This window comes from Dama dama, chromosome 9, assembly GCF_033118175.1.
Source record: "Dama dama isolate Ldn47 chromosome 9, ASM3311817v1, whole genome shotgun sequence".
NCBI classification, from domain to species: Eukaryota; Metazoa; Chordata; class Mammalia; order Artiodactyla; family Cervidae; genus Dama; species Dama dama.
The window spans coordinates 54548228-54573502 of record NC_083689.1 but is presented as its reverse complement, the minus strand read 5'-3'; the positions used below and the strand labels follow the sequence as shown (position 1 = coordinate 54573502).

At 39.4% G+C, this 25275-nt stretch overlaps 1 protein-coding gene and 1 pseudogene across 1 annotated transcript; both read right to left on the bottom strand.

The window, feature by feature from the left end:
• Positions 1–6355: 6355 nt before the first annotated feature.
• Positions 6356–7214, bottom strand: LOC133061417 (dnaJ homolog subfamily B member 1-like; annotated as a pseudogene).
• A 4094-nt stretch (positions 7215–11308) lies between these two features.
• PCDHB1 (protocadherin beta 1) lies at positions 11309–13765 on the bottom strand. Its single transcript, XM_061149433.1, has one exon. It carries the CDS (start codon positions 13763–13765, stop codon positions 11309–11311), a length of 2457 nt encoding a protein of 818 aa, XP_061005416.1.
• Positions 13766–25275: the final 11510 nt, after the last annotated feature.

Sequence of the window (25275 nt, the reverse complement as noted above, 5' to 3'; positions counted from 1 at the left end):
TTTAGTCTGTTAATTCCTTCTACTGTATTTTTCATTTCAGTTATTGTATTTTTGATCTGTTTGGTTGTTCTTTATATTTTCTAATTCCTTGTTAAAAACCTCTTGACTTCTCACTCTGTGCATCCATTCTTCTTGTGAGTTCTCTAATCATCTTTACCATCATTACCCTGGACTTCTTTTTGGGTAGATTTCCTATCTTTACTTCACTTAGTTCTTCTCCTGGGGTTTTAATCTTATTCCTTTCTCTGTAACATGTTTCTCTGTCACTGCATTTTGCCTAAATTGATGTTTTTATTTTCTTATGTATTTGGTAGGTTATATTTCTCAACCTTGGTGAAGTGACCTTATATATTATATAGGAGATGTCCTGTGTATCCCAGGAGCACACACCCCTCTTGTCACCCAAGTCGTATGCTCTAGGGGTTCCCCTATGATGGCTATGTAAATCTTTCAGTTGTGGCAGTCTGTGGGGGTGGTATGGTAAGTTTGATTGGTCCACAGTCCAACTGGTTGCCAGTCCCTGCCTTATGCAGAGGCTGCTGGCTGCTGATGGGTAGGACTGGGTCACAAAGTAGCTGACTGCAGAGCCCCAGGGAGTCCTAGGGCTTATGATGGCTCACTGGTAGGCGGACTCAGGTTTTAGAAGACTGGATTTGCTGCTGACTGCAAATTGGTGGGTAAAACCAGATCCTGGGGTTAGTGCTGGCCTACTGGTGGGCAGAGGCAGGTCCTGGGGTCTGGCTGTAGGACCTGGGGGCCAGAGCTGGTGTTTGATTGATGCTGGAGGTGGGGGAGTTTCCTGACAGAGCTGGATACAAAATCTTGGGTATCCTGAAGTTCATATTGGCCTGCTAGTGGAAGAAACTGTGATCCAGCTGGTCTCAGGGCAGGATATGGCATGCTAATAGGTAGGCTGGGGGACTGTAGTTTCTTGAGTCTGCTACCCGTTCCCTGGTGGGCGAGACTGGTCTAGAGGCTAGAGCCGGCTCCCTGGAGGGCAGGACCAGGGACCAGGGGATTCTGGGACTGTTGCCTGCCGGCTGGTGGTTAGAACTGAATGCTGGGCCCTCGGTGGACAGGGCCATGTCCAGAGGTGATGGTGAGTGCAGGGGGTCTTAAGGCAGCCTGTCTGTTGATGGGTGTGGCTATCTCCACTCAGGTGGTTTCTTGGCCTGAGTCATCCCAACACTGGCAGCTATCTGCTGTTGGAGAGGGGGAGCAGGTCTTGGTGCAAGTAGCTAAAGGGAGAATTCCACGATGACACTTGCCAGCACCAGTGTCCACACGGTAGAAGGAGCTCCCCCAAATGGCTTCTGCCAGTGTCTGTGTCCCCAGGGTGAACTGTAGTTGCCTCTGGTCTCTCCAAGAGACTCTCCAAGATCAGCAGGTGGGTCTAACCCAGGCTCCTCTCAAATTACCGCTTCTGCCCTGGGTACTAGAGCATATGAGATTTTGGGTGTACCCTTTAAGAGGGAAGGGGCTTCATCTCTGGTAGCTCAGGCAGTAAAAAATGTTTCAGCAATGTGGGAGACTCATGTTACATCCCTGGGCCAGGAAGATCTCCTGGAGAAGGAAATGGCAACCCACTCCAGTATTCTTGCCTAGAGAATTCCATGGACAGAGGAGCATGGTGGGCTACAGCCCATGGGGGTCACAAACAGTCGGGCATGACTGAGTGATTAACACTTTAAGAGGGGAATCTCTATTTCCCCAGCTCTCTGGGACTCCTTAAATGCAAGGACTCCTGGCCTTCAAAGCCATATGCTCATCTTCCTGCTACAGGCCCCATAGGCTGGGGAGCCAAGGCATGGGGCTGAAATCTCTCACTCCTTTGAGAGAACCTCTGCAATGTAACTGTTCTTCAGTTTGCGGGCCACCCACCCAGGAGTATGGCCTCGACTAGATCGCAAGTCTGCCCCTCTTACTCATCTTGTCGTGGTTCCGTCTTTATGTCTTCAGTTGTAGAAAATCTTTTTTGATAGATTAGTCTTTTTCATCAATCGGTTGTTCTGGAGATAGTTGTGATTTTGGTGTGCCTGTGAGAGGAGGTGAGCTCAGGGTCTTTCTACCCTGCCATCTTGGCCAGTCTTCCTTGGATTTTTCATTTGAGACTTTTCCTCTATCCAGATATATGAATTTAGTATTATAAACTTCCCTCTTAGCACAGTTCTAGCTGTTTTCCACAGTTTTGATATGCTATTATTTTCATTCAATTCAGTGCATTTTAAGGCTTCCCTTGAGACTTACTCCTTGACCTATAAGTTATTAAGATGTTTGCTAGTTTGCAACTGTGCTGGAATTTTTCATCTTATCCTATTATTTATTTCTAATTTGCATCCATTGTAGTTGCAGAGCAACTTCTGTATCATTTAAATCTTTTAAATCTTTTTAAATCTTTTAAATTTATTGAGGTTTGTTTTATGACCCAGGATATAATCTATTTTGGTATAAGTTCTGTAAGCATTTGAAAAGAGTGTAATTCTGCTCTTACTATATTCTGAGACTCTAGATTTAATTTAAACTTTCTGTATTAATTGGCTTTCTCTGACACTGCTCTGGTAGAGGAAGAGAGAAAGCTGACTTGTTACTGCCATGGAGTGGTGGAAGTCCAGGTTCCCCACTTGGCCTCTGTTGACATCTGAAGAGGTGGGCTCCTCATTATTATGGGTGGGTGGGAGTTCCAGCTTCCCACAGTTTCTCCATGGCAGGCAGGGGAGGCTTGTTACAGAAATGTGTGAAAGACAAATCTTTCCACTCAGCTTTGCTGGCATGGGCGGTAGGGAAGCTACATACTTTTTCCTACCATGTTTGTCCAGAGTAAAGTAATTATTTTCTAAAAGTTTTGTTTTGCTAGGCCTCCCTTTTGCTGATTCCTTAGACAGGGAGTAGTGTGTGTGTGTTCATTTTTTGAGGGTATTTTTTTTTGTCTGTGGTTGACTTTATTTTTCTGGGCTCCAAAATCACTGCAGATGGTGACTGCAGCCATGAAATTAAAAGATGCTTTCTTCTCCTTGGAAGGAGAGTTATGACCAACCTAGACAGCATATTAAAAAGCAGAGACAATCCTTTGTCAGCAAAGGTCTGTCTAGTCAAGGCTATGGTTTTTCCAGTGGTCATGTATGGATGTGAGAGTTGGACTATAAAGAAAGCTGAGCACTTTTGAACTGTGGTGTTGGAGAAGACTCTGGAGAGTCTTGGGCTGCAAGGAGATACAACCAGTCATTCTTAAAGGAGACCAGTCCTGGGTGTTCATTGGAAGGACTAATGTTGAAGCTGAAACTCCAACACTTTGGCCACCTGATGGGAAGAGCTGACTCATTTGAAAAGACCCCGATGCTGGGAAAGACTGAGGGAAGGAGGAGAAGGGGACAACAGAGGATGAGATGGTTGGATGGCATCACCGACTCAATGGACATGGGTTTGGGTGGACTCCAGGAGTTGGTGATGGACAGGGGGAGGCCTGGCGTGCTGTGGTTCATGGGGTCGCAAAGAGTCGTACACGACTGAGTGACTGAACTAACTGAACTGATTGACATTTCTGGACTGCTAGCATCTTAAACTCCAAATGTGAGGTACATGGTGTGGGGGGAGTAAGAAACTCATGTCTGTGTTGTTGCTCCAGTTCATAGCTGGTCTGCCCTCTTCTCTCTTATCTTTTGGATTTTCCTTATGTTTGTTTGATATAGAATTTGAAAGGTTTTTAGTTGTACTCATCAAGAAATATAGGGGAAAGTATGTTTATCCCATCTTTGACTATAAGTCAAAATCTTATAGTCTAATTTTTTAAATTATATTTCATTTTTGGCTACACTGGGTCTTTGTTGCTGCATGGGCTTTTCTCTAGTTGCTTCAAGCAAGGGCTACTCTCTAGTTGTGGTGCATGGGCTTCTCACTGTGATGTCTTGTTGCAGAGCATGGCCTCTAGGGCATGCAGGCCACAGTAATTGTGACACATGGGTTCAGTAGTTATGACTCCTGGGCTCTAGAGCACAGGCTCAATAGTTGTGGCACACAGGGTCAGCTGCTTTGTGGCACGTGGGATCCTCCTGGACCAGGGATCAAACCCGTGTCTCCTGCATTAGTAGGTGAACTCCTTACCACTGAACCACCAGAGAAACCTGGTATCTAATGTTTAATCATTGCTCTTTTCTCAGTTCAGTCATTCCATCAATTAATTTTAAAAAAGGGTGATTGGGAATGGTGGAGGGAGAGAGTCAGTAGGAAGGGGTAGAGTGACCAAGAAATTGGGATTGGTTTTGCCAATATTTTATTTAGAATTTTTGTATCTGTTGATAATGATATTGGGAAATAGCCTTTCTTTTTTCTAGACAAGTTTTAGTATCATAAGATGAGTTTAGGGGGTACATCAGGCATCCACAAGACCACCCCCAGCTTTGATTTGCTAGGAGGAGTCACACAGGACCCTCCCTGGTGGCTCAGCAGTAAAGAATTTGCCTGCCAATGCTGGAGACAAGGGTTTGATCCCTGGGGAAGATCCCTTGGAGAAGGAAATGGCAACCCACTCCAATATTCTTGCCTGGGAAATCCCATGGACAGAGGAGCCTAGTGGGCTACAGCCCATGGGGTCACAAAAAAGCTGGACATGACTTAGCAACTAAACAATAACAAGAGATATTAGAACAAAAAAGTACAAAGCTAAATCAAAGGATAAAAGGACATGAGCGAAGTCTGGAGGAAAGCAGGCACAAGCATCTAAAAATTCTCTCCCTGTGGAGTTACACAGGTCACACTTGATTCCTCCAGTGATGAACTATGACAACGTGTGGGAAATGCTCTCTGCTAGAGAAGCTCGTTAGAAACTCAGAGACTAGGGTGTTTTACTGGGTTCTGGTAGAGCCCTCTACCTGGCTCTAAAAAGGAAAGGTTTTCAGCATAAGTCACAGTGAGCCACTCCTATCACGTAGGGAAAGTTTTATCAATATAGTGAACTGTTTATGATTCAAGTCCCCACACTGCCGCCTCTTTTGGTATTATATCCAAGAAATTGCCAAGGCCAATGTCAAGAAGCTTTTCTCTAGGTTTTCTTCTAGGAGTTCTTGTTCAGTTCTTACATTTAAATCTTTACCCATTTTGAGATAACTTTTTTAATGGTATAAGGTCCCAATATCATTGTTTTACATGTGGATATCCAGTTTTCCTAACACCTTTTATTGAAGACACTGTCCTTTCCCCACTGAGTATTCTCGGCACCCTTGTCAAAGATCGACTGGCCATATACGAGTAGTTCTATTTCTGGGCTCTCTATTTTGTTTGGTTGGTTAATTCATCTGTTTTTATACCAGTGCCATATTGTTTCTATTACTGTGACTTTGAACTGTATTTTGAAATAAGGAAATGTGATGCCTCCAGCTTTATTTTTCTTGCTTAAAATTGCTTTGGCTATTTGGGGTCTTTTGTGGTTCTGTTAATTTTAGCATTTATTTCTGAAAGAAATGCCATTAGGATTTTGATAGATCCATACTAAATCTGTAGATTGCTCTAGGTATAATAGACATTTTAAGAATATTAATTTCCTATACATAAACACAAGATGATTTCCATTTGTGTTTTTTTTCCAGTTGTGCTTTATAGTTTTCCAGTGTCAAGTCTTTCACCTCCTTGTTAGTTTACTTCTAAGTATTTTATTATTTTTTATACTAATGTAATGTATTGTTTTCTTCATTTACTGTTTGGATACTTTGTTGTTAGTGCATAGAAATGCAACTGACTTTTGTACATTAATTTTGTATCCTGCAACTTTACTGATTTCATTTTTTCTTTTTTTTTTTTTTTGATTTCATTTTTTCTAAACAGTTTTTTTTTAATGTGGAGTCTCTAGGGTTTTCTGTGCATAAGATCATGCTATCTGCAAATAATTTTACTTTTTTTCTATCTGATTTGAATGTTTATTTCTTTTTCTTACCTAATGGTTTTGGCTAGGACTCCCAGTACTATATTGAATAGAAGTGGTGAGAGTGTACATCTTTATCTTTGCCTTATTCTAGATCTTAGAAGAAAATCTTTCAGCTTTTTATCATTTTGTATGATCTTAGTTTTGGGCTTTTAATATATGGCCCTCATTGTACTGAGGAGAGTTCCTTATATATACCTAATTTGTTGAGAGCTTTTATCCTGAAAGGGTATTAAATTTTGTCAAATACTTTGTCTGCATCGGTTAGGATGATCCTGTGATTTTTTTTTTTTTTTTGAAAGATTGTAATATATTCTCTGGAAAACATTCAGTAGTACAAAAGCCATCCCTGAACCCTCCTTCAGGTCCACAGCTGGTGGAATGGTCTGGAAATCCTTGAGCTCTGGAAAGGTCCCTGGTCAGTCCTTGGGGAACACGGGTTGACTATAGTGGAAGAACCTGCTCAAGAATGGTTCTTGACATCTGGGGAGTCCTTTCTGGAAAGATCACTTGAAACTCAATAATGAGGTCCCCATGTTTCTTGGGCACTTTGGGGAGAGGGTGGGCTTCTCTGGGAACTTTTTGCTGCATGCCAGGCCTGATGACATCTTTGAACACAACAGGTATGGTCCTGACATCCATAGTGAGGACATTCATTGTACAGCCACACAGAGCCTCCCAAAGGCTGATCCTGATGACATCAGAGCCATCTCTCTTAAAGATATTGTGTGGCTTGTCCTTTAAAACAAAGATGATATTGGCTGGAATGTTGTTGGAAGTCTGGTCTCCTTCCTTGGGGAAGGTGATTTTGTTCCCTTCTTTCCACCCCTGCTTCACTTTGATGGTCAAGATTTTGTCTTCACTGTGGATGCTCTTCTGTCGGGGTTCAGCCACTTATGAGAGATTTTCATCTTCTTGGTACAGCCGCTGTAGATCTCTTCAAGTGAGACCCTAAGGTCATAGGTGACGGGGGATCTTGTTTCTTTTGGGTGGGCTCTTGGGCTGGGTGGGAGCGGCTAAAGTTCATGTTGGTGAAGCCACCCATGCCCATAGGGAAGCCGGAGAACAGGTCATCGATGTCCATGCCTTCCTCCCCATTATGCTGCCCAAAAAATGTATGAAAGGGATTTTGGCTACTGAAGAACTCATCAAACATGGCGTGAGGGTCTCCACGGAATGTGTGGCTGAAGGAGGTACCATTAGTACCGCTACTGCTCCCGCCACTGGGGCCACCGCCCTTCAGGCCTTCCACCCCTCAGCAGTTGAAGATTTCATGCTTGCATGGGTCACTGAGCACATTGTAGGCCTCCGTGATCTTATCATGATGATCTTGTGATTTTGTTCTTCCTCCTGTTTATGTACTATATCACATTCATTTGCATATGTTGACGCATCTTTGCAACCCAGCGATAAATTCCATTTGGTCATGTTGTATATTTTAATATGCTATTAAATTTGGTCTGCTAGTATTTCATTGAGGCTATTTGTATCTATATTCATCCAGGGATATTGACTTGTGGTTTTCTTGTGTCTTTGTCTGGCTTTGGTATCAGGGTGATGTTGGCCCCATAAAATAAGTTTGGAAATGTTCTGTTTTTCTTTTGAAAGAGTTTAAGAAGGATTGATAATTATTCTTGAAATGTTTGGAATTCATCCATTAAACCAACCTGGGCTTTCTTTGTTGAGAGGTTGGTGATGTTTTGACCTGTGATATTGGAATAGGATTTCTGCAGGTCATGCTAATTTGCCATCTTGGCAAGAACCAGAGTCAATACTATCTTTTCTCTCTTTCCCTCCATTCTCTTCTTTTGTATCATCAACTGAGCCTATACTAGGGCTGTTTTCAATCTTTGTTCTGTGTATTCTGTGGCTAGTTTAAAACTTAGGCCCAAGATTTTTTGATGCTTACATATTCAAGAGGTAGGCCTATATCCCTCCCCCCATTAAGTTTTGGGTGGTTTGTTACTTTTTGTTCTGTTATTGATGAATCCCTTAGTTATGTACAAATTTACTAATTTGTTCTTCAGTAACTCCCATACTAAATTTTATACCATCTACTGAGGTTTTATTGCATGACTTAATGTTTTGTTTCTAAAATTTCTAATCATATATATGTATAAAATATAGTTTTATTTCAGCCTCATGGTTTGTTTCTTCCATAATTAATTGTCTATTTTGTGGGTGTAGTCCTGAAATCATCTTTACAAGTATCTTTTTTAAAAATTGCATTATAAGTAGTACATTTTAAAAAGTATATTCTCTATCCTTTCTCTCCCCCCAAGTATTTATCCCTAGACCACCCAGACATGGTCTAGAATCAGGTCTTACAATAGTGACTTAGGCTTCTGATCCAACATGGTACAAAATAGTACTTATCCAAAATAGTAAAATTGATTTCATTGAGCCTATTAGCTATAAGGTTTAGCATATAGTCTTTGTATTCCAGCTTCCATAGGTCTGAAACATACTACAATGAATAACTTCAGGAATCTTTCTGCAGTGGCTATATTTGCTTCATTTCTAGTGTTTGCATTTAAAATTTTATCTATTATCTCTGTTTAGAGAAAAACATGGTACATAAAAACATTAGCTTGCTTCACCAGTTGAAACAAAACACTTGTTACTTTTACTTTTTTTAATATTATGTTTCAGTATTCTGTAAACACAACAAATATTTCAGTAATATTATAAAAAGTTAAATAGATTTGGAAATGAGGTCAAATTGTAGGCTGAAGAGGATGTGTGATTAATCACATACTTTGATATTCAACTCTGTAGAAAATAAACCTTTATATATGAGAATTATATGGATAAATTTTGCTTTTGAGAATGAGACAGATTTATCTTTAAATATAAAACAACAAAAAGCACAGACACGGAGAAAGCAATATATATATTTATCTTTAGTAGAATTAAATAAAGCCAAAGAGATCAATTCCATTTTATATATATGTCTAATTTCAGCCTGTAAATCTATTTAAATGACATCTTTATTATACTTAGCTTATAAATATATAAATGTCTGATTTTAAATTTTCATAGTTAATAGCTATTAATTTTATAACTAATGGAAATTTCAGATCAAATTAATGTAATTTTCATTTAAAGTTAAAACATTATAAATAAACATAAACAAAAGATTTTTATGCGTGCTTTAAGATAATGTAACATACTATTACAAAGAAATACTCATTTTGAATAAATTGTGCTCTGTATGGATAATTCCAGGCTTAAAAATCTGCTCTTCATCCCACATAAGAGTTTGCTCATAAAATGGTAGCATTGGGATATAGTTCAAATAATATAGTAAATGTCCATGAATCCATATATAAAGAAATGAGTAAAATGTAAATGTAGGAGAAGTGACAAGTATTCCTTAAAGAATTTCAGTTAATTAGTGTAAAAGGAATCAGAAATTCACCATTCACTGCCACAGTTATTAATTGCCACAGGAAACAGCCAGTAATGGATACTAAAATTAGTGGGCAAAAGTTAAAGCAAAAACATTATATTTGCATTGTAGTTTCAAAGTATCTCTCCCCATATTAATTATAAGAGGAAAAATAGTAACATTACAGTAAATAAACGTGACAGGTGTTATCTTAACCAAGTGCTCAAGATTGACATCACTTTCACACCACTGAATTATATACTTAAAAATGGTTAATATTCTACCACAGTAAAAAAAATATTAACATTACCAGATAAGACATTTTGACATCATGTACCCCCTGATATGATGGATTGAGAAGGTCACAGTAGCATTTCTGTAATATTCTTCCCAGTAATGCAGAACAATCTAATTATGAGAAAACAAAGACAATGTCAAGTTGAGGGACATATTTGTTAATAATAAGCTTATTGTGGTAATCGTATGCTGTATACCTTAAACAGTGCTATGTCAATTATATCTCAATGTAACTGGAAGAAATTGAGAGACATTTTATAAATAACTGACCAGTCCTCTTCAAAAGTCTCAAGGTCATGAAAGACAAAAGGTTAAGGGATGATGGTGGATGGTAGAAACTAAATTCATTGTAAGATCCTAGATTGGATCCTTGAAAAGAAAAAGGACAGTAGGGTAAAATCTGAATAACATTTGTAGTTTAGTTAATAGAATTGTACCAACATTAATTTCTTAATTTTGTTGACTGTGCTATGGTTATGTAAGATGATAACATTAAGGGAAGCCAGGTGAAGAGTATATGATAACTCTATACTATTCTTGCATTTTTATGAGTCTAAAATTATCTCATAAGGAATTTAAATCCTTTTAAAAAACTTTAGTTGTAACTCGAAACGTCCAGTAGAAATGTAGATATATATATATATATATATACATTTCAAAGTTAAATAGGTAATTGAAGCTATTTGCCCAAACTAGAGGTACTGCTCTACCCTTGGAATACCAGGTACAAATATTGTGCTTATACCTCTTGTGGGTCTGCATTTACATGTTATATAAAATAAGGTACATAACTAAAGACTCATTAAAGCAAACTCTTAGTTAAGGCACAATTGGTAATGCTAATTGTATCCTTGAAATATGTTAATATTTTCTTTTTTTAAGTTTAGAATGAGAGAACTTAAAATAGCTTATAAATGCAGAACAGTGATGATCAAAAAGAAATTGAATTTGATTCCCTACTCCATTTTATGAATGATAGGCTAGGAACTACCTCTTTCTTAGTTTCCATGTATGTCATCACATCAGCATGCTCAGAAGGGAAAATGGCTTAAGATCAACTCTGATAATAGGTGAAAATCTTTCTTTAAGGCCACTTAGTTGATATTAATGAATTCTTTTTCCTTTAATATCTTTTGTAAATCTACCTGTTGTAGTCTGTATTTTTCCTCATCCACTTTTCATTCTCCACATTTAGATAACCGTTCTCTGATGAGCAATGAGATAGGTATAAAGAGACCTAAGACTGGCCTAAGGCTCCTCAACAACCATTAAGAAATCTAACTTAATGTTACCAAACATTCCTGAACTGAATCTCTTTAGCCTTCCTTATATCTGCCTTTGTATTTGTAAATACGGCAAATCCTTTTTCTTCTTTATTCTTCCTACCATCTGGTTATCTATTGAGGACCACCATTCACCACCAATGCACCACCAATGCATGATTGTGGTACAAGACATTGATTCAGAAATGATCTCTACTCATCAAGGGACAAAAATCTAGAAATTGCTGAATAATGACAAACTATATTTCTACTTCTCAACCTAATTGCTTTCTGATACATCAAAACTAGAAGCTAGTTCTCTTCCCCTAACCATGTGTAACTTTCTAATAGAAAATAACTTAAAGGCAAAATAACACAGTATCTCTGTGGAACTAAGTGTTTCCAGAGCCAGAACTAGTGAACTTCCACAGGAGACATGGGTAATGGTTACATATAGTCATCAGATACTTGGGCATGGCCCTCTGACCCCCGAGACCTGTTCCTATCAGAATCTGGTGGTAATCTGGAGCCAGCCTCTGTTTTTGCGTCTCCAGTTCCATGGGGGAAAGGGAAGTTGGGCATAAAGCGCTTAAGAAACCGGAACTCACTATTGCTAGTGCCAGTGGCTGAGCACATCTCATAGGGACAAGGCTGTGATATGGGTCCACTGGCTCCTCCTTGTGCCAGGTTGTTAGAGAAATTGCAGTCATCATAGAAATGCTCTTGAATTGTGAACTTTTCTCTGTGTTTAATCTTCTGGCAGATATGTATAATGAAGATCACTGTGACAGAGAGGAGAAAGAGAAAGGAAAGCACAGCCAGAGAAATGACTAAATATTTAGTGGATGGATTTACCCTTGTAGGATGCTTAAATGTATCCCGAAACTGCAGATAGGGCTCAGAAAAGCCATCTACCAGGAGAATGTTAAGTGAGGCAGTAGTAGAAAGAGCTGGTTGGCCATGATCCTGAACAAGAATGACCAGTTTCTGCATCATGGGGTCTCTCTCAGATACCTGCCGCAATGTACGGATTTCCCCATTTTGTTGCTGAACAGAGAATAACCCAAGGTCAGTGGCTTTAAATAGATGATATGAAAGCCAAGAATTCTGACCCGAGTCACCATCCACTGCCACCACCTTGGTCACCAGGTAGCCTGCCTCTGCAGACCTGGGCACCAGGTCATTGCAGGGCAAAGTGCCATTTTGCAGTGGGTACAAGATCATTGGACGGTTATCATTGTCATCCAGGACAACCACTCTGACAGTAACCTGGCTACTCAGTGACAGGAAGCCCCCATCAGTTGCCTTTACCACAAACTGAAAATCTTGAATGGCCTCATAATCCATCGTTCTCAGTGCATAGAGTTTCCCATTGTCTGAATTTATGGAGATGTAAGCAAAGACTGATAGATCTCCACTTTTTGGAGGCAACAGGGAATATGTTACTTTGGCATTCTCACCCAAATCTAGATCCTCAGCACGGACTTTGCCAATAAAAACTGCAGGGCTGTTGTTTTCTCTAACAGTCAGGATGTAGGAATCTTCCTGAAATACTGGGGGGTTGTCATTAATGTCTGATATTAGCACCTCTATCACAGTCTCTGAGGACAGAGTGGGTGGTCCAGTATCCATGGCAACAAGGGTGATATTATAGCCAGAGACCTCCTCCCGATCCAAGCCTCTGTCAGTGACCAGTGAGTAGGAGTTCCGGAATGTAGGTTTGACTGCAAAGGGAAGGTCTTCTTTGAGGAAGCAGGTGATTTTTCCTCCCACTCGAATGTCCCGGTCTCGGATAGAGAAAAGGGCCACGACAGTCTGCAGTGGAGAGTCCTCAGGGAGAGGGCTGGACACAGAGGAGACTGTAACTTCAGGAGGATTGTCATTAACATCCACCACTTCCACCAGGACTTTGCTGTGGGCAGAGAGGCCTCCTCCATCGGTAGCTTGAATGTCAATGTCGTATGTTTCAATCGCTTCAAAATCTAGGGGCCCTCTTAGTCGAACCTCTCCAGTTTCAGAGTGAATCTGAAATGTCTGGAGAATTACTTCTGGATTTTGAGCTAACGAGTAAGTTATCGCCTTGTTGGAGCCCTCGTCCAGGTCGGTGGCAGTCACCGTAGCCACCAGGGAACCGTTGGCGCTGTTTTCCGGTACCTGAGCGCGGTACAGCAGTCGAGAGAATTGGGGCACGTGATCATTGACGTCCAGAACCTCCACCCGGATGTGGGCGGTGCCAGATTTGGGTGGAGACCCTCCGTCCACAGCTGTAATTGTCATGTTGACTTCCCGCTGCTCCTCTCTGTCCAGGGGTTTATCCAGCACTAGTTCGGCATACTTGGGCCCGTGGCTGCGGAAGCGGGTGTGCAGGTGGAAATACTCGTTGGCGCTTAGGGTGTAGTTTTGGAGACCGTTGAGGCCGACGTCCAGATCCTGGGCACTCTGCAGAGGAAAGCGCGAACCCAGGGGGGTGCTCTCCGGAATCCTTAACAGAGGCTCCTTGTTTAGGAAAACCGGGGCATTGTCATTGATATCAAATACCCTGACCTCCACGCGAAAGGACTGCAGTGGCTCCACCAGGACTACTTCAAAGTGCAGAACGCATGGGTCAGCTTTGCCACAGAGTGACTCCCGATCCAGTTTCTCCTTCACGAACAGATCCCCCGTCTTGCGGTGGAGCCGGAAATACAGTTTATTGCCCTCGGAGACAAGCCGCGCCCCACGCGCAGCCAGCTTCCCTACCTCCAGCCCCAGGTCCTTAGCCACGTTAGCTACAAACGAGCCGCTCTCCATCTCCTCTGCCACCGAATAGCGAATGGTTGCCGCACCCCCCACAGATAAGCACAGGAAAATGAGAAGAGTTCCCACTTGCCTGCTTTGCAGGAGTTTTCTGCATGCAGTCGCCATTCTTTCTCACAAGCGCACTCTCAGCAGCAGCCGCCACCTGTTGCGGGTACAGTTTAAACTCCTCTGCTAACAGGTTCTGGCAACAGCTGCCCTTGGCTTTGCTAGCCTCTAACCGCAGCGCCTCCAAAGGCTTAACCGAGCCGGGTGAGCTGTTTTGAACTTGGAAGAAAAATTACATTGAGTAACTCAACTCCCCAGTCCCCAGTCTATCGAATGTATTAATAGATATGTTCTCATTCTGGAGAGTTAGGTAGAGGTTCAAATGGTTGCCAAAGCAACAGCAAACTCACCTTTCATTTCCCTTTCAGGGGGTTAAAAAAAAAAAAAAAAAAAAGGCCCCTGGGTATTGAGAAGCCAATGAGGATACTCGTTAAGAGAGCTTAAGGCTGAAGTCATCGTATCTGTGAGCTGGCTGGGGACGCGGCAGCAATCAGCAAACAGCGAGGTGTTAAGGTACTGGGCACACCCCACACACTGCCTGGAGACCAAGGGAAAGGCAGAAAGATCCCTCAGAGTCTTCTGAAGCCTGAACCAGCTGGGTGGGGGTGGGAGCGGGGGCGGGGGCTTGGAGGAAGTGATCAGTAGGAAAAGAAAAGAGGACAGACAGACATCATCCTTCAGGAAACTGGGGTCCAGTAGGTACATTGGATGGGGCAGCTGTTCAACTTGCCTCATGATATGCATAAATCCAGTCTTTTCCCCGGAATCCTCAAATGTTCAAATCCTGAAAAACCAGCAACTGGTTTTGTTACTCATGATTATGATGGAATTAGTACTTACTGGGTATATTTCTATATACTGGTATGTGTTAAGTAATTCACATGCATTATCTCATTTAATCCTTGTGTCAACAACTCTATAGGATACACATTTCTTTTTTACAGATGAAATTGAGAGGTTATGTTATTTCCCTAGGGCCCTCTACCTAGTAAATATGAGATAACAATAATAAAGTTTTATTAATTTATTAAGATAATTTAGTTTTGTCTGACACAATTCATGCTCATAATTAGTATGAAAATCTGCTTCCCAAATAATATAATAGATAAGCGAAGTGAAGATAAATGTTTGGCTTCAGATTTTAGAGGAAATTAAATAATAGACTACTTACATATATTGAAAATGGCCCAATATAAATTGTGCAAGGTATTTGTTCATAGTTTCTTTAATAGTCATAAGATCATAGAATGTTTAAGAATGCACCTCAGAAAGATTAGGTCCATCTCCCCAACCCCTTTTTAAAAATATTTATTTGATTGCATCAGGTCTTAGTTACAGGATTCGAACTCTTAGTTACAGCATGTGGAATCTAGTTCCCTGACCAGGGATCTAACCTGGGACCCCCCCTGCGTTGGGAGCACTGAGTCTGAGACACTGGACCACCATGTAAGTCCCTCCCCTTTTTTAAAACAGATGAAAAACTAAGCCCCAAATGATTGAATCACTTGCCCAGTCCATACAGCTACTCCTAGCAATATAAGAACTAGAACCTATCCTCTGACACTGTCTGATGCTCCCTATTCCATTTGTGAAAAACAAAAACAATTATATATAGTGTATACAATGTTAAAAAAAATGCAGTAGGTAATCTTCAGAATCTAGTCTCTTTTCATTGATACTTGGTTCAGGACTTCTGGTATTTAATCATGTGAATGGTGATTTGGGGGTGGTTTGAAGTAGAACTTGAAGTATGTCAAATACCAACAAATATGGACTTAGGTAAGGAGAAGCTGCTTTAAAAGACCATTGCAATAACAGAACTCACTCTTCACAAAATCTGCAAATGTCTCAAGCAGAAGAAAAAAAAATTTTTTTAATAAAATTAGGAGTAACTCAGAATTTTATTGTTGGATATATTAATAATTCTCATGGAAAAGGTGAAAAAAATGGGAGGAGGCTAAAACTGTAGTTGGTAATTCATATTAGTCAGGATAGAGAGATATTTGGTCATGTTTGTGGATTGGAAAATGTTCCTTTATGCCTCTTTGTGGCATCTTCTTGTTTTTCTCTTAATCCATCACCATCATGTATATGAGTAGCCATGTCTAATATTGTTGTTCTGTGAACTTGTTTTTGTTCAACACGAGAACAACACAGCCTAGCTCTGAGTATCAGGCTAGCTCCTAACTGTCACAGACTGCTTTTTGTCTTTTTCAGAATGAATACAGCAAAAACTCATTTACTCATTCTATTGTTCCACGGTTCACAGAAGTTTGTCATTATACATGTCACTTTGTACACAAGTGTATACATTTGAGGGAGGGGGCATATACCTAGAAGTGGCTTTGGTGTCACAGGGTTGCTCTCTCCAGCTTCGTCTGATACTGCCAAACTGCCTTCTAAGAACTTGTACCAGTTACACTCTCATCAGCAGGATAACTTCCAGTTATTCTAATTATTACTGATACTTGTCATTACTAATCTTAAATTTTAACCATTTTTGCTATCTCATTATAGGCTTAATTTGAATTTCTCTGATTATTAATTAGTGATGTAGTAGGGCACTATTTCGGAGAAGGCAATGGCACCCCACTCCAGTACTCTTGCCTGGAAAATCCTATGGATGGAGGAGCCTGGTAGGCTGTGGTCCATGGTGTCCCTAAGAGTCGGACACGACTGAGCGACTTCACTTTCACTTCAGTTTCACACATTGGAGAAGGAAATGGCAACCCACTCCAGTGTTCTTGCCTGGAGAATCCCAGGGACAGGGGAGCCTGGTGGGCTGACGTGTATGGGGTCACACAGAGTCGGACACGACTGAAGTGACTTAGCAGCAGGGCACTATTAAAGAATATTTTTGGTTATCTGGATAACCTTTGGTTGGGCAGGATTGTTCAGTTCTCTTGCCCATTTTTTTCACATGGATTGTCTTTTTCGTATTTATTTGTTGTAGTTCTTCCTATATTCTAACTGTGAGTCCTGAGTATCTCTTTATAATTAAGAAAAAGAGACATGCTTATCTTTAGTTGATATAGAGCTTATTTTTATATTTAATATATAGCTACAGAGTTTTTATTGAAAAAGGAGGTATATCTCCCAGTGATTAACTCATTAAGCAGAAGCTTATTGTATCCTAAGAAGTCTTTTTTTAAATTAAGATATAATTAATAGAACATTATGAGTTTAAGGTATACAACTTGATTCAGTATATATTGCTAAATGCTCAGCACAGTAAGTCTAGTTAACATTCATCACCACACATAGTTAAAAGTTCTCATCACAAGAAAGAACAAACTTACAAGACCTTTTCTCTTAGCAGTTTTCAAATATATAATTCAATGTTAACTATAATCACCACCTAGGAATCTTAATACAGTCAATTTCTAAGTAACTCATTCAAGACTCATAATTTTAAAAATACATTCTTACAACTTGAAATACAAGAATATGCTGCTCTTTAATTGGATTCCTGTGAATCTTAATTTGTTTAGTTAGTTCCCAGGGTATGTATTAATATCTGCTTGATGGGATTAAATTACAAACTACTTTCTTTTTCCTCTGAAAACTTTGGACCCTTTAAACATTGTGGTATTTTTTAAGGACGTTTTTATTCTTTCCAGTGAAAGTAGAATTAGGACCAAATAAATCTACAACTAACTAGGCTGTAATGTCAGGGTCTTTACTCAAAGTCTAGTTACTGGGAAGAGGGGCAAAGTACAGCTAGTAAAATATCATGATGTTTTGGGAGACTAAAAATGCATTCCAAAACTGTAGCTAAGTACTAACTCTTTTTAAAAAATCTTATTTTGAAATAATTTAAACCTACAGAAGAGTTACAAGAGTATTGACAATTACCCATTACTTATCTATAATTTGGTTTGACCAAATTTTAGTTAGACTTATCTTCTCTTCATAGGCCCCTGAACTTTAACTCATCTCCAAACTCAGACAAGTCCTGAAATACAGATATCCTCAACTTAATGATTCATTCAGAGAATAGACCAACCATTGAGGGATAAATACTCCTGTTGCATCACCCTGATTATACCATCTGTTCGCTGTATCCCCTTGCCATACTCCCCCACAAAGTTACTGTTAGCCCTGCCTACCTCTCCCTTCCCAGGTGGCTTAGATGGTAAAGAATCTGCCTGCAATGCAGGAGACCTGAGTTTGATCCCTGGGTCAGGAAGATCCCGTGGAGAAAGAAATGGCTACCCACTCCAGTGTTCTTGCCTGAAGCATTCCATGGATAGAGGAGCCTGGAGGGCTATAATCCATGGGGTCAAAAAGAGTTGGACATGACTGAGCGACTAACATATACACACACCTCTTCCTAATTTTATTTAAATAAAACCTTTTTTCTTCTATTTGAGACATTTGCAGATTTTGTGATCAGTGAGTTCTGGTATTACAACAGTCTTTAAAAATAACTTCTCCTGCGTGAGACAAGTGCTTGGGCCTGGTGCACTGGGAAGACCCAGAGGGATCGGGTAGAGAGGGAGGTGGGAGAGGGGATCAGGATGGGGAATACATGTAAATCCATGGCTGATTCATGTCAATGTATGACAAAACCCACTTCAATATTGTAATTAGCCTCCAACTAATAAAAATAAATGAAAAAAAAAAAACTTCTCCTTACCTAAGTCCAGACTTGTTGATATTTGACATAATAAGCAATAATAAGTAACCACCTAGAGTCACCAATTTAGCTCCATTTGTTCACTTTCTCTCATATATATATATATATATACACACACACACACACAGATGTCTATATATATTACATACATCATACATTTTATGTACATATACACATTTATTATTAAAAAAGTCACTCACCCTGTTAAATTCTATGGGAAGAGTATACCTCTCTGCTCCATTGATGTTGAATTTGGCCATGTGAATTATACCAAACCCTCACAATGGGTTTAGTTTAATTTTCCATTTTGGGCTTGACCCTATCAATTCCTTTGGCAAAGGGATATTAGCAGACAGCATTAAATTGTGTCCTTCAGAAAGCTGTGTTTAAATCCTAACCTCTAGTATCTGTGAACGTGACCTTTTCAGATATAATCAAGTTAAGATAAACTTATATGGAATGAGGGGGTAACCTTAAAGTCTGATGACTGGTATCCTTATAGAGATTTAGAGGCATGCAGACACACACAGGGAAGGCGGCCATATAATGATGGAGCTAAGAGACTGGGCTGATGCTGCTATGAGGCAAAAGCATGCCAAGGATCACTGGCAACAACCAGAAGCTAGGAAATGGTAAGTAAGGATCCTTCCCTAGTCTTCGGAGGGAGCAGGGCCCTGCTGACACCTTGATTTCAGACTATCAGTCTACAAACTATGAGAGAATTGAGGTTTGCTTTTTTAAGCCACCCAGTTGGTGGTAATTTGTTACAGCAATCCTAGGAAACTAATACACAGAGTAAAGTAACCTGTGGCTTGAAATGTGCTGCTGCAGTAACTGTCCTCTTGTTCTTCTGCCATGTCTGTAAGAACATTTTCTGGATAGCCCACTCATTCAAGGATGAGGATGGAACAGCACTGGACACAACCTATATACTAAAGCCAAGCACAGCTCATCTCAGCCTAAGTCTTCTTACCTCCAGAGGTATGAGTGAGAAGTCTGTTGTTTTGAGCTCTTAAGTTTTGTGCTGCATTATGAGAAGGAAAGAGAGGGAAGGAGGAGAAAGCAAAAAGAAAAAAAGCTGACAGAATGGCAACCCACTCTAGTATTCTTGCCTGGAAAATTCCATGGACTGAAGAGTCAGAGACAACTGACCACAGACACATACAGACAGACAGACAGACAGACAGACAGAGACACACACACACACACACACAGAGTATGTAAACATGGAATTTTGTAGTGAGCTAGTTGCACACATTTTAACATATCATCCCTGATTATCTCAACGTATATGTCTTACAAACAAGGGCATTCTGCCACATGACTTGAAACACACTCAGCAAATTTAACATGAACACTATTACCCAGTATTGTATTCAATATTCTGATTTCTTCCATTGTTTCAGTAATGCCCTTTGGGGCTGCTTTTTTTAATCCGGGATATAATCAAGCTTTGCATATTGTATTCAAATGTCATGTGTTTCTAGTTTCGTTTAAACTAGAACAGTCTAAAGAAAATATTTGACTTTTTTTCATGACATTGTCTTAAAGAGTCATTTTACAGCATATCCCTCAATTTGGGCATTGTGTCTTCATTAAATTCAGATGAAATATTTTGAAATCTGTACTGCCTTGGAGATGTTGTATTGTCTATGCATTACATCAGAAGGCATTTACTGTCATTTCATTCCATCACTGATGATACTGTTTGACATAATTTTGTTACAAAACAGTGTTCAAAAACCTTTCAGTTTGAAAAGTACCACCTTTTAACTTTTCATGATTATTTATCTTTGGAGGGATGCTTCAAAACGATGTGAATATCATGTGAAGGAAAGGGAACCCTTGTGCACTGTTGGTGGGAATGAAAATTGGTACAGCCACAATGAGAACAGTATGGAGAGTCTTCAAAAAATTAAAAGTAGAGCTTCCATATGACCAGAAATTCCACTCCTAGGTATTTATCTAAACAGAAACACTAATTAGAAAAGATATATGCACTCCTGTGTTCATTGCAGCTTATTTACAGTAGTCAAGATATGGAAGCAGCCTGGATAAAGAGGATGTGGTGGGTTGGTGGCTGTAGCGGTGTGACTTTAGAATATTGGGGCTTCCCTGGTGGCTCAGATGTTAAGGAATCTGCCTGCAGTGCAGGAGACCCAGGTTCAATCCCTGAATCAGGACAATTCCCTCGAGAAGGGACTGGCTACCCACTCCAGTATTCTTGCCATAGCCATAAAAAAAGAATGAAATCTTGGCATTTGTGGCAACATGGATGGTCCTAGAAGGTATTATGCTAAGTGAAAAAAGTCAGAGAAAGACAAAAACTATATGAGTTCACTTACATGTGGAATCTTAAAAGTTAACAAACCTAACAAAGCAGGAACAGTTATAGATAGAACAAATAGATGATTTCCAGGGCCGGGGGTGGGGAAGATCAAGGAGTACAGGGAGATTAAGAAGTATAAATTCCAGTTACAAAGTAAATGAGTCAAGAGGATGAAATATACTGTGTGGGGAATACAGTCAATGTTGTTGTTCAGTTGCTAAGTCGTGTCCGACTCTTTGTGACCCCATGGACTACAGCATGCCAGGCTTCCCTTTCCTTCACCATCTCCACTATGTAATGTTAAGTCACTATGTTGTTTACCAGGAACTAACAGTGTTGTAGGTCAGCTATACTTCAAAAAAATACAAAGTCACAGAAAAAGAGATCAGATTTGTGGTTAGCAGAGAGCTGAGGTAGGAGGGGGAATTGTATGAAGGTAATCAGAAGGTTCAAAGTTAGAAGCCTGCAGTTATAAGTAAGTACTAGGGATGTAATATACAACATGATAAATATAATTTAGCACTGCCTTATATGTGAAAGTTGAGAGTTCTCATCATACGGAGTTTTTTTTTCCCTATTTCATTTTATACCTATATGAGATGATGAATGTTCACTAAACTTTTTGTGATAACCATTTTATGATGTAAGTCAAATCATTATGCTGTATGCCTTGAACTTATATAGTACTATATGTCATAAGACTGGAAGGAAAAACTAGGAATATTCTGTTTCCAAACAATTTTAGTACTCAGTGCTTTCCAACATCCATGGATGATACTTGCCTATATTAATATATACTTGTACTTATACAAGTATCTGTGGTGTGTGTGTATAATCATGGTATTTATATTTCAGTCCATTAAAACAGGTTTTTTTCCTTTCCATCCCCCAGTTCATATTTATGTTAGCCTTGTACCAAAGTGAGAATCTTTGGTTCCTAACACCATCAATATATTTACTCATTATGTGTCTACTGAAACATGTTATTTTTACAGTAAGATTTGGGAGTCATGATCCTTGGTATTTGCCCTAAATAGCTGAAAACTTATGTCCACACAAATGTTTATAGCAGCTTTACTCATAATTGCCAAAACTTGAAGCAACTAAGATGTCCTTCAGTAGGTGAATTAATAAACTGTGATATATCCAGATAGTTGAATTAGTCTTTATTATTCAGCACTAAAAAGAAATGAGTTATCAAGCCATGAAAAGATATAGAGGAAAATTAAGTGCATCCTATTTAAGTGCATCCAAACAAAGTGAAAGAAGCCAGTCTGAAAAGGCTGTATACTATATGATTCCAGCTGTAATTCTAAAAATGGTAAAACTACAGAAACAGTAAAAAAAAAAAAAAAAAATCAATGGTTGCCAGGGCTTAGGGAATGAGGGAGGAAGACTAAGTGGAGCACACAGGATTTTTTAAAAGGAACTATATTACTACACATGTGTAACGGCAATACTGGCTAATATGCCCATTGGCTGTTTCTATTATATTCAAACTTGAAATAGTCTTCTAATATTTGTTATAGTCATATTTATAAGTGTATCAGTATCTGGGATACCCTCTATTTTCTTTTGTATATACTCTGTAAGTTTTAAAAAAACTTTCTTAGGAGCACATTTTAAAACACTGAGTTCACACCTAAAGTTTTAGACTTTATTGTTATTTTAGGGTTATCCTTTTATTGTTTACTTTCACACATCTTAGGTTTCTTATTCCGTTTGGCAGGAACAAGAGGCTTTGAGGGTATAGACATCTATCTTAGGCAGCTCAACTTATTGCAGCTGCTTTTGATCTACCATCTGTTGCTTTAAATGACAATACCCCTTATGGTTTACCATGTGTATGTACGTATAATGTTTCTGTCTTCCACAGTAACATAAGAAGCTTTAATATAAACCAATACCATTTATAGTCCAGACTTATATTACATTCTTACTTTAAACAAATGGCTTTCATACCCATGTTGACTCTGGTAGGAAAAGTTATAGGTCTCTTTTCATGAAATCTGACAGGTGTTTGACAAACTTCCCATTTTAACCAAATGGAGTCTAGGTTAGAATGTTAATTCTTCTCTTAAACTCTGACCAATTTATCTCCTTTATCAATGAAGATAATTCAAGTAATTTTTCCCAAACTTAATACCTAAATTTTTATTGAAATCAGTATTAAAAATGTTTTATGTCTTAAATGATACCTGTATTTTCTGTGTTAAGATCCATAGAAGAGTAAATGAGAAAACATAACAATACTAAATATTAAATGGGTTGGCTGAGAAAGCCAAGTGTGCCTCTTGGATAGTTCTATCTTTTTCTGAGGTTGCCAAGTTTAAGAAAGAAATTCATTTTTACTCAGTTTGCTAGAAGTGATTTTACACTGTAACCCACAGATCTGAAGATACGGTAAGCCTCTGGTTATAAAGCAGTGACTTGTTTCAGAATTATGGGGAGAGTGATATTAAATTAATAAGGAACAAGAGGTTACCATCAAAAACATAGAAATTTTAAAGTCAGTTGGGATTTTGACATTACAGCCTCATAAAAAGTACCCACCGTTCCATAGTATTTTTATAAATAATAACATTTGAAAGAAGCATACCATTAACCTCTTTCTCCTGTTTCTCATTATCAAAAGAATACCTACTCAGCAACCTGATTAATTTCAGGGACTCCCCATCTGAAGTTAAATGTACAAATTTCACAGTGACTGTAAAAGTACCCAGAGTGAAAATATACAGGGTAAACATAAGCATACCATAACTTTCCTATATTGCCAACTCTGATAGTTTATATACTAGTCCTGGAAGAAAATAAGAAACATGAATTTTTCTTTTAGAATTCTTATGACCTCTTAACCACTTCCTAGTTATAATTACAGTTGTTTTTTTTTTCCTTCCAGAAACTGAAATCAGAGCAGTACTCTTGGCTAAACTTTCTTGAATGTATTTGGCTAACAAGATGCAGCTTCCAAAGCATTTCTTTCTGTAAAATGTACTCTGTGAAAATAAATGACCCAATCAAAAAATGGGCCAAAGAACTAAACAGACATTTCTCCAAAGAAGACATACAGATGTAATAACAAACACATGAAAAGATGCTCAACATCATTCATTATCAGAGAAATGCAAATCAAAACCACAATGAGGTACCATTACACGCCAGTCAGGATGACTGCTATCCAAAAGTCTACAAGCAATAAATGCTGGAGAGGGTGTGGAGAAAAGGGAACCCTCTTACACTGCTGGTGGGAATGCAAACTAGTACAGCCAGTATGGAGAATAGTGTGACGATTCCTTAAAAAACTGGAAATAGAACTGCCATGTGACCCAGCAATCCCACTCCTGGGCATACACACCGAGGAAACCAGATCTGAAAGAGACATGTGTACCCCAATGTTCATCGCAGCACTGTTTATAATAGCCAGGACATGGAAGCAACCTAGATGCCCATCAGCAGATGAATGGATAAGGAAGCTGTGGTACATATACACAATGGGATATTACTCAGCCATTAAAAAGAATTCATTTGAATCAGTTCTAATGAGAAGGATGAAACTGGAGCCCATTATACAGAGTAAAGTAAGCCAGAAAGATAAAGACCAATACAGTATACTAGTGCATATATATGGAATTTAGAAAGATGGTAATGATAACCCTATAGGCAAAACAGAAAAAGAGACACAGATGTGCAGAACAGACTGGACTCTGTGGGAGAAGGCAAGGGTGGGATGTTCTGAGAGAACAGCATTGAAACAAGTATACTATCAAGGGTGAAATAGATCACCAGCCCAGGCTGGATACATGAGACAAGTGCTCAGGGCTGGGGCACTGGGAAGACCCAGAGGGATGGGATGGGGAGGGAGGTGGGATGGGGAACACATGTAAATCCATGGCTGACTCATGTCAATGTATGGCAAAAACCACTACAATGTTGTAAAGTAATTAGCCTCCAACTAATAAAAATAAATGAAAAAAAATTCAGATGCACATTAGAAAAATGTACTGTGAATATTTCTAAATGTCTATAAAAACAAATACTTTTTTAATAGCAAGATATACTGAAAGAAATGATTGGGAAATTTTAAACATATTTGCAAATTATTTGGGAGATGGTACAAGTGCGAGATAACTCTCGGAATTCTCAATTCTCCTATACTTCTGTGACTTTTAAAAATGGCCAGATCTCCCCCAAACCACTTCCTGAGGTTCAATATTTCAAAACCTTTAGGGTCTCAATCCAAAGTCCTTTTTGAACTTTATCAAAAGCATTTTCCTTATGTACCACCAGATGGCAGATGGATCCACTTTTTGGAGAGCGAACCTGACCCCGCCCTACCGGAAGTTGTCATGCAAAGGAACCCTCTCTGGCCACGCCTAGAGTTCAGCACCATCGACGTGGACAGCGACACCGCCCAATTTAGTCCCATGACTCGCTGCAGAGATTTTCACCTGACAAAGGAATTGGCCAATCCCAACTGCTTCCAAAGGCTGCGTGACTGACTAATTTACAGTGCCAGATATGGAGGGGGAACACTTTTGATTTGGGACATAAAGGCTGGCAGAGGAAGCAGTTAATTTTAAATAATATTTCATAATGCAAAAC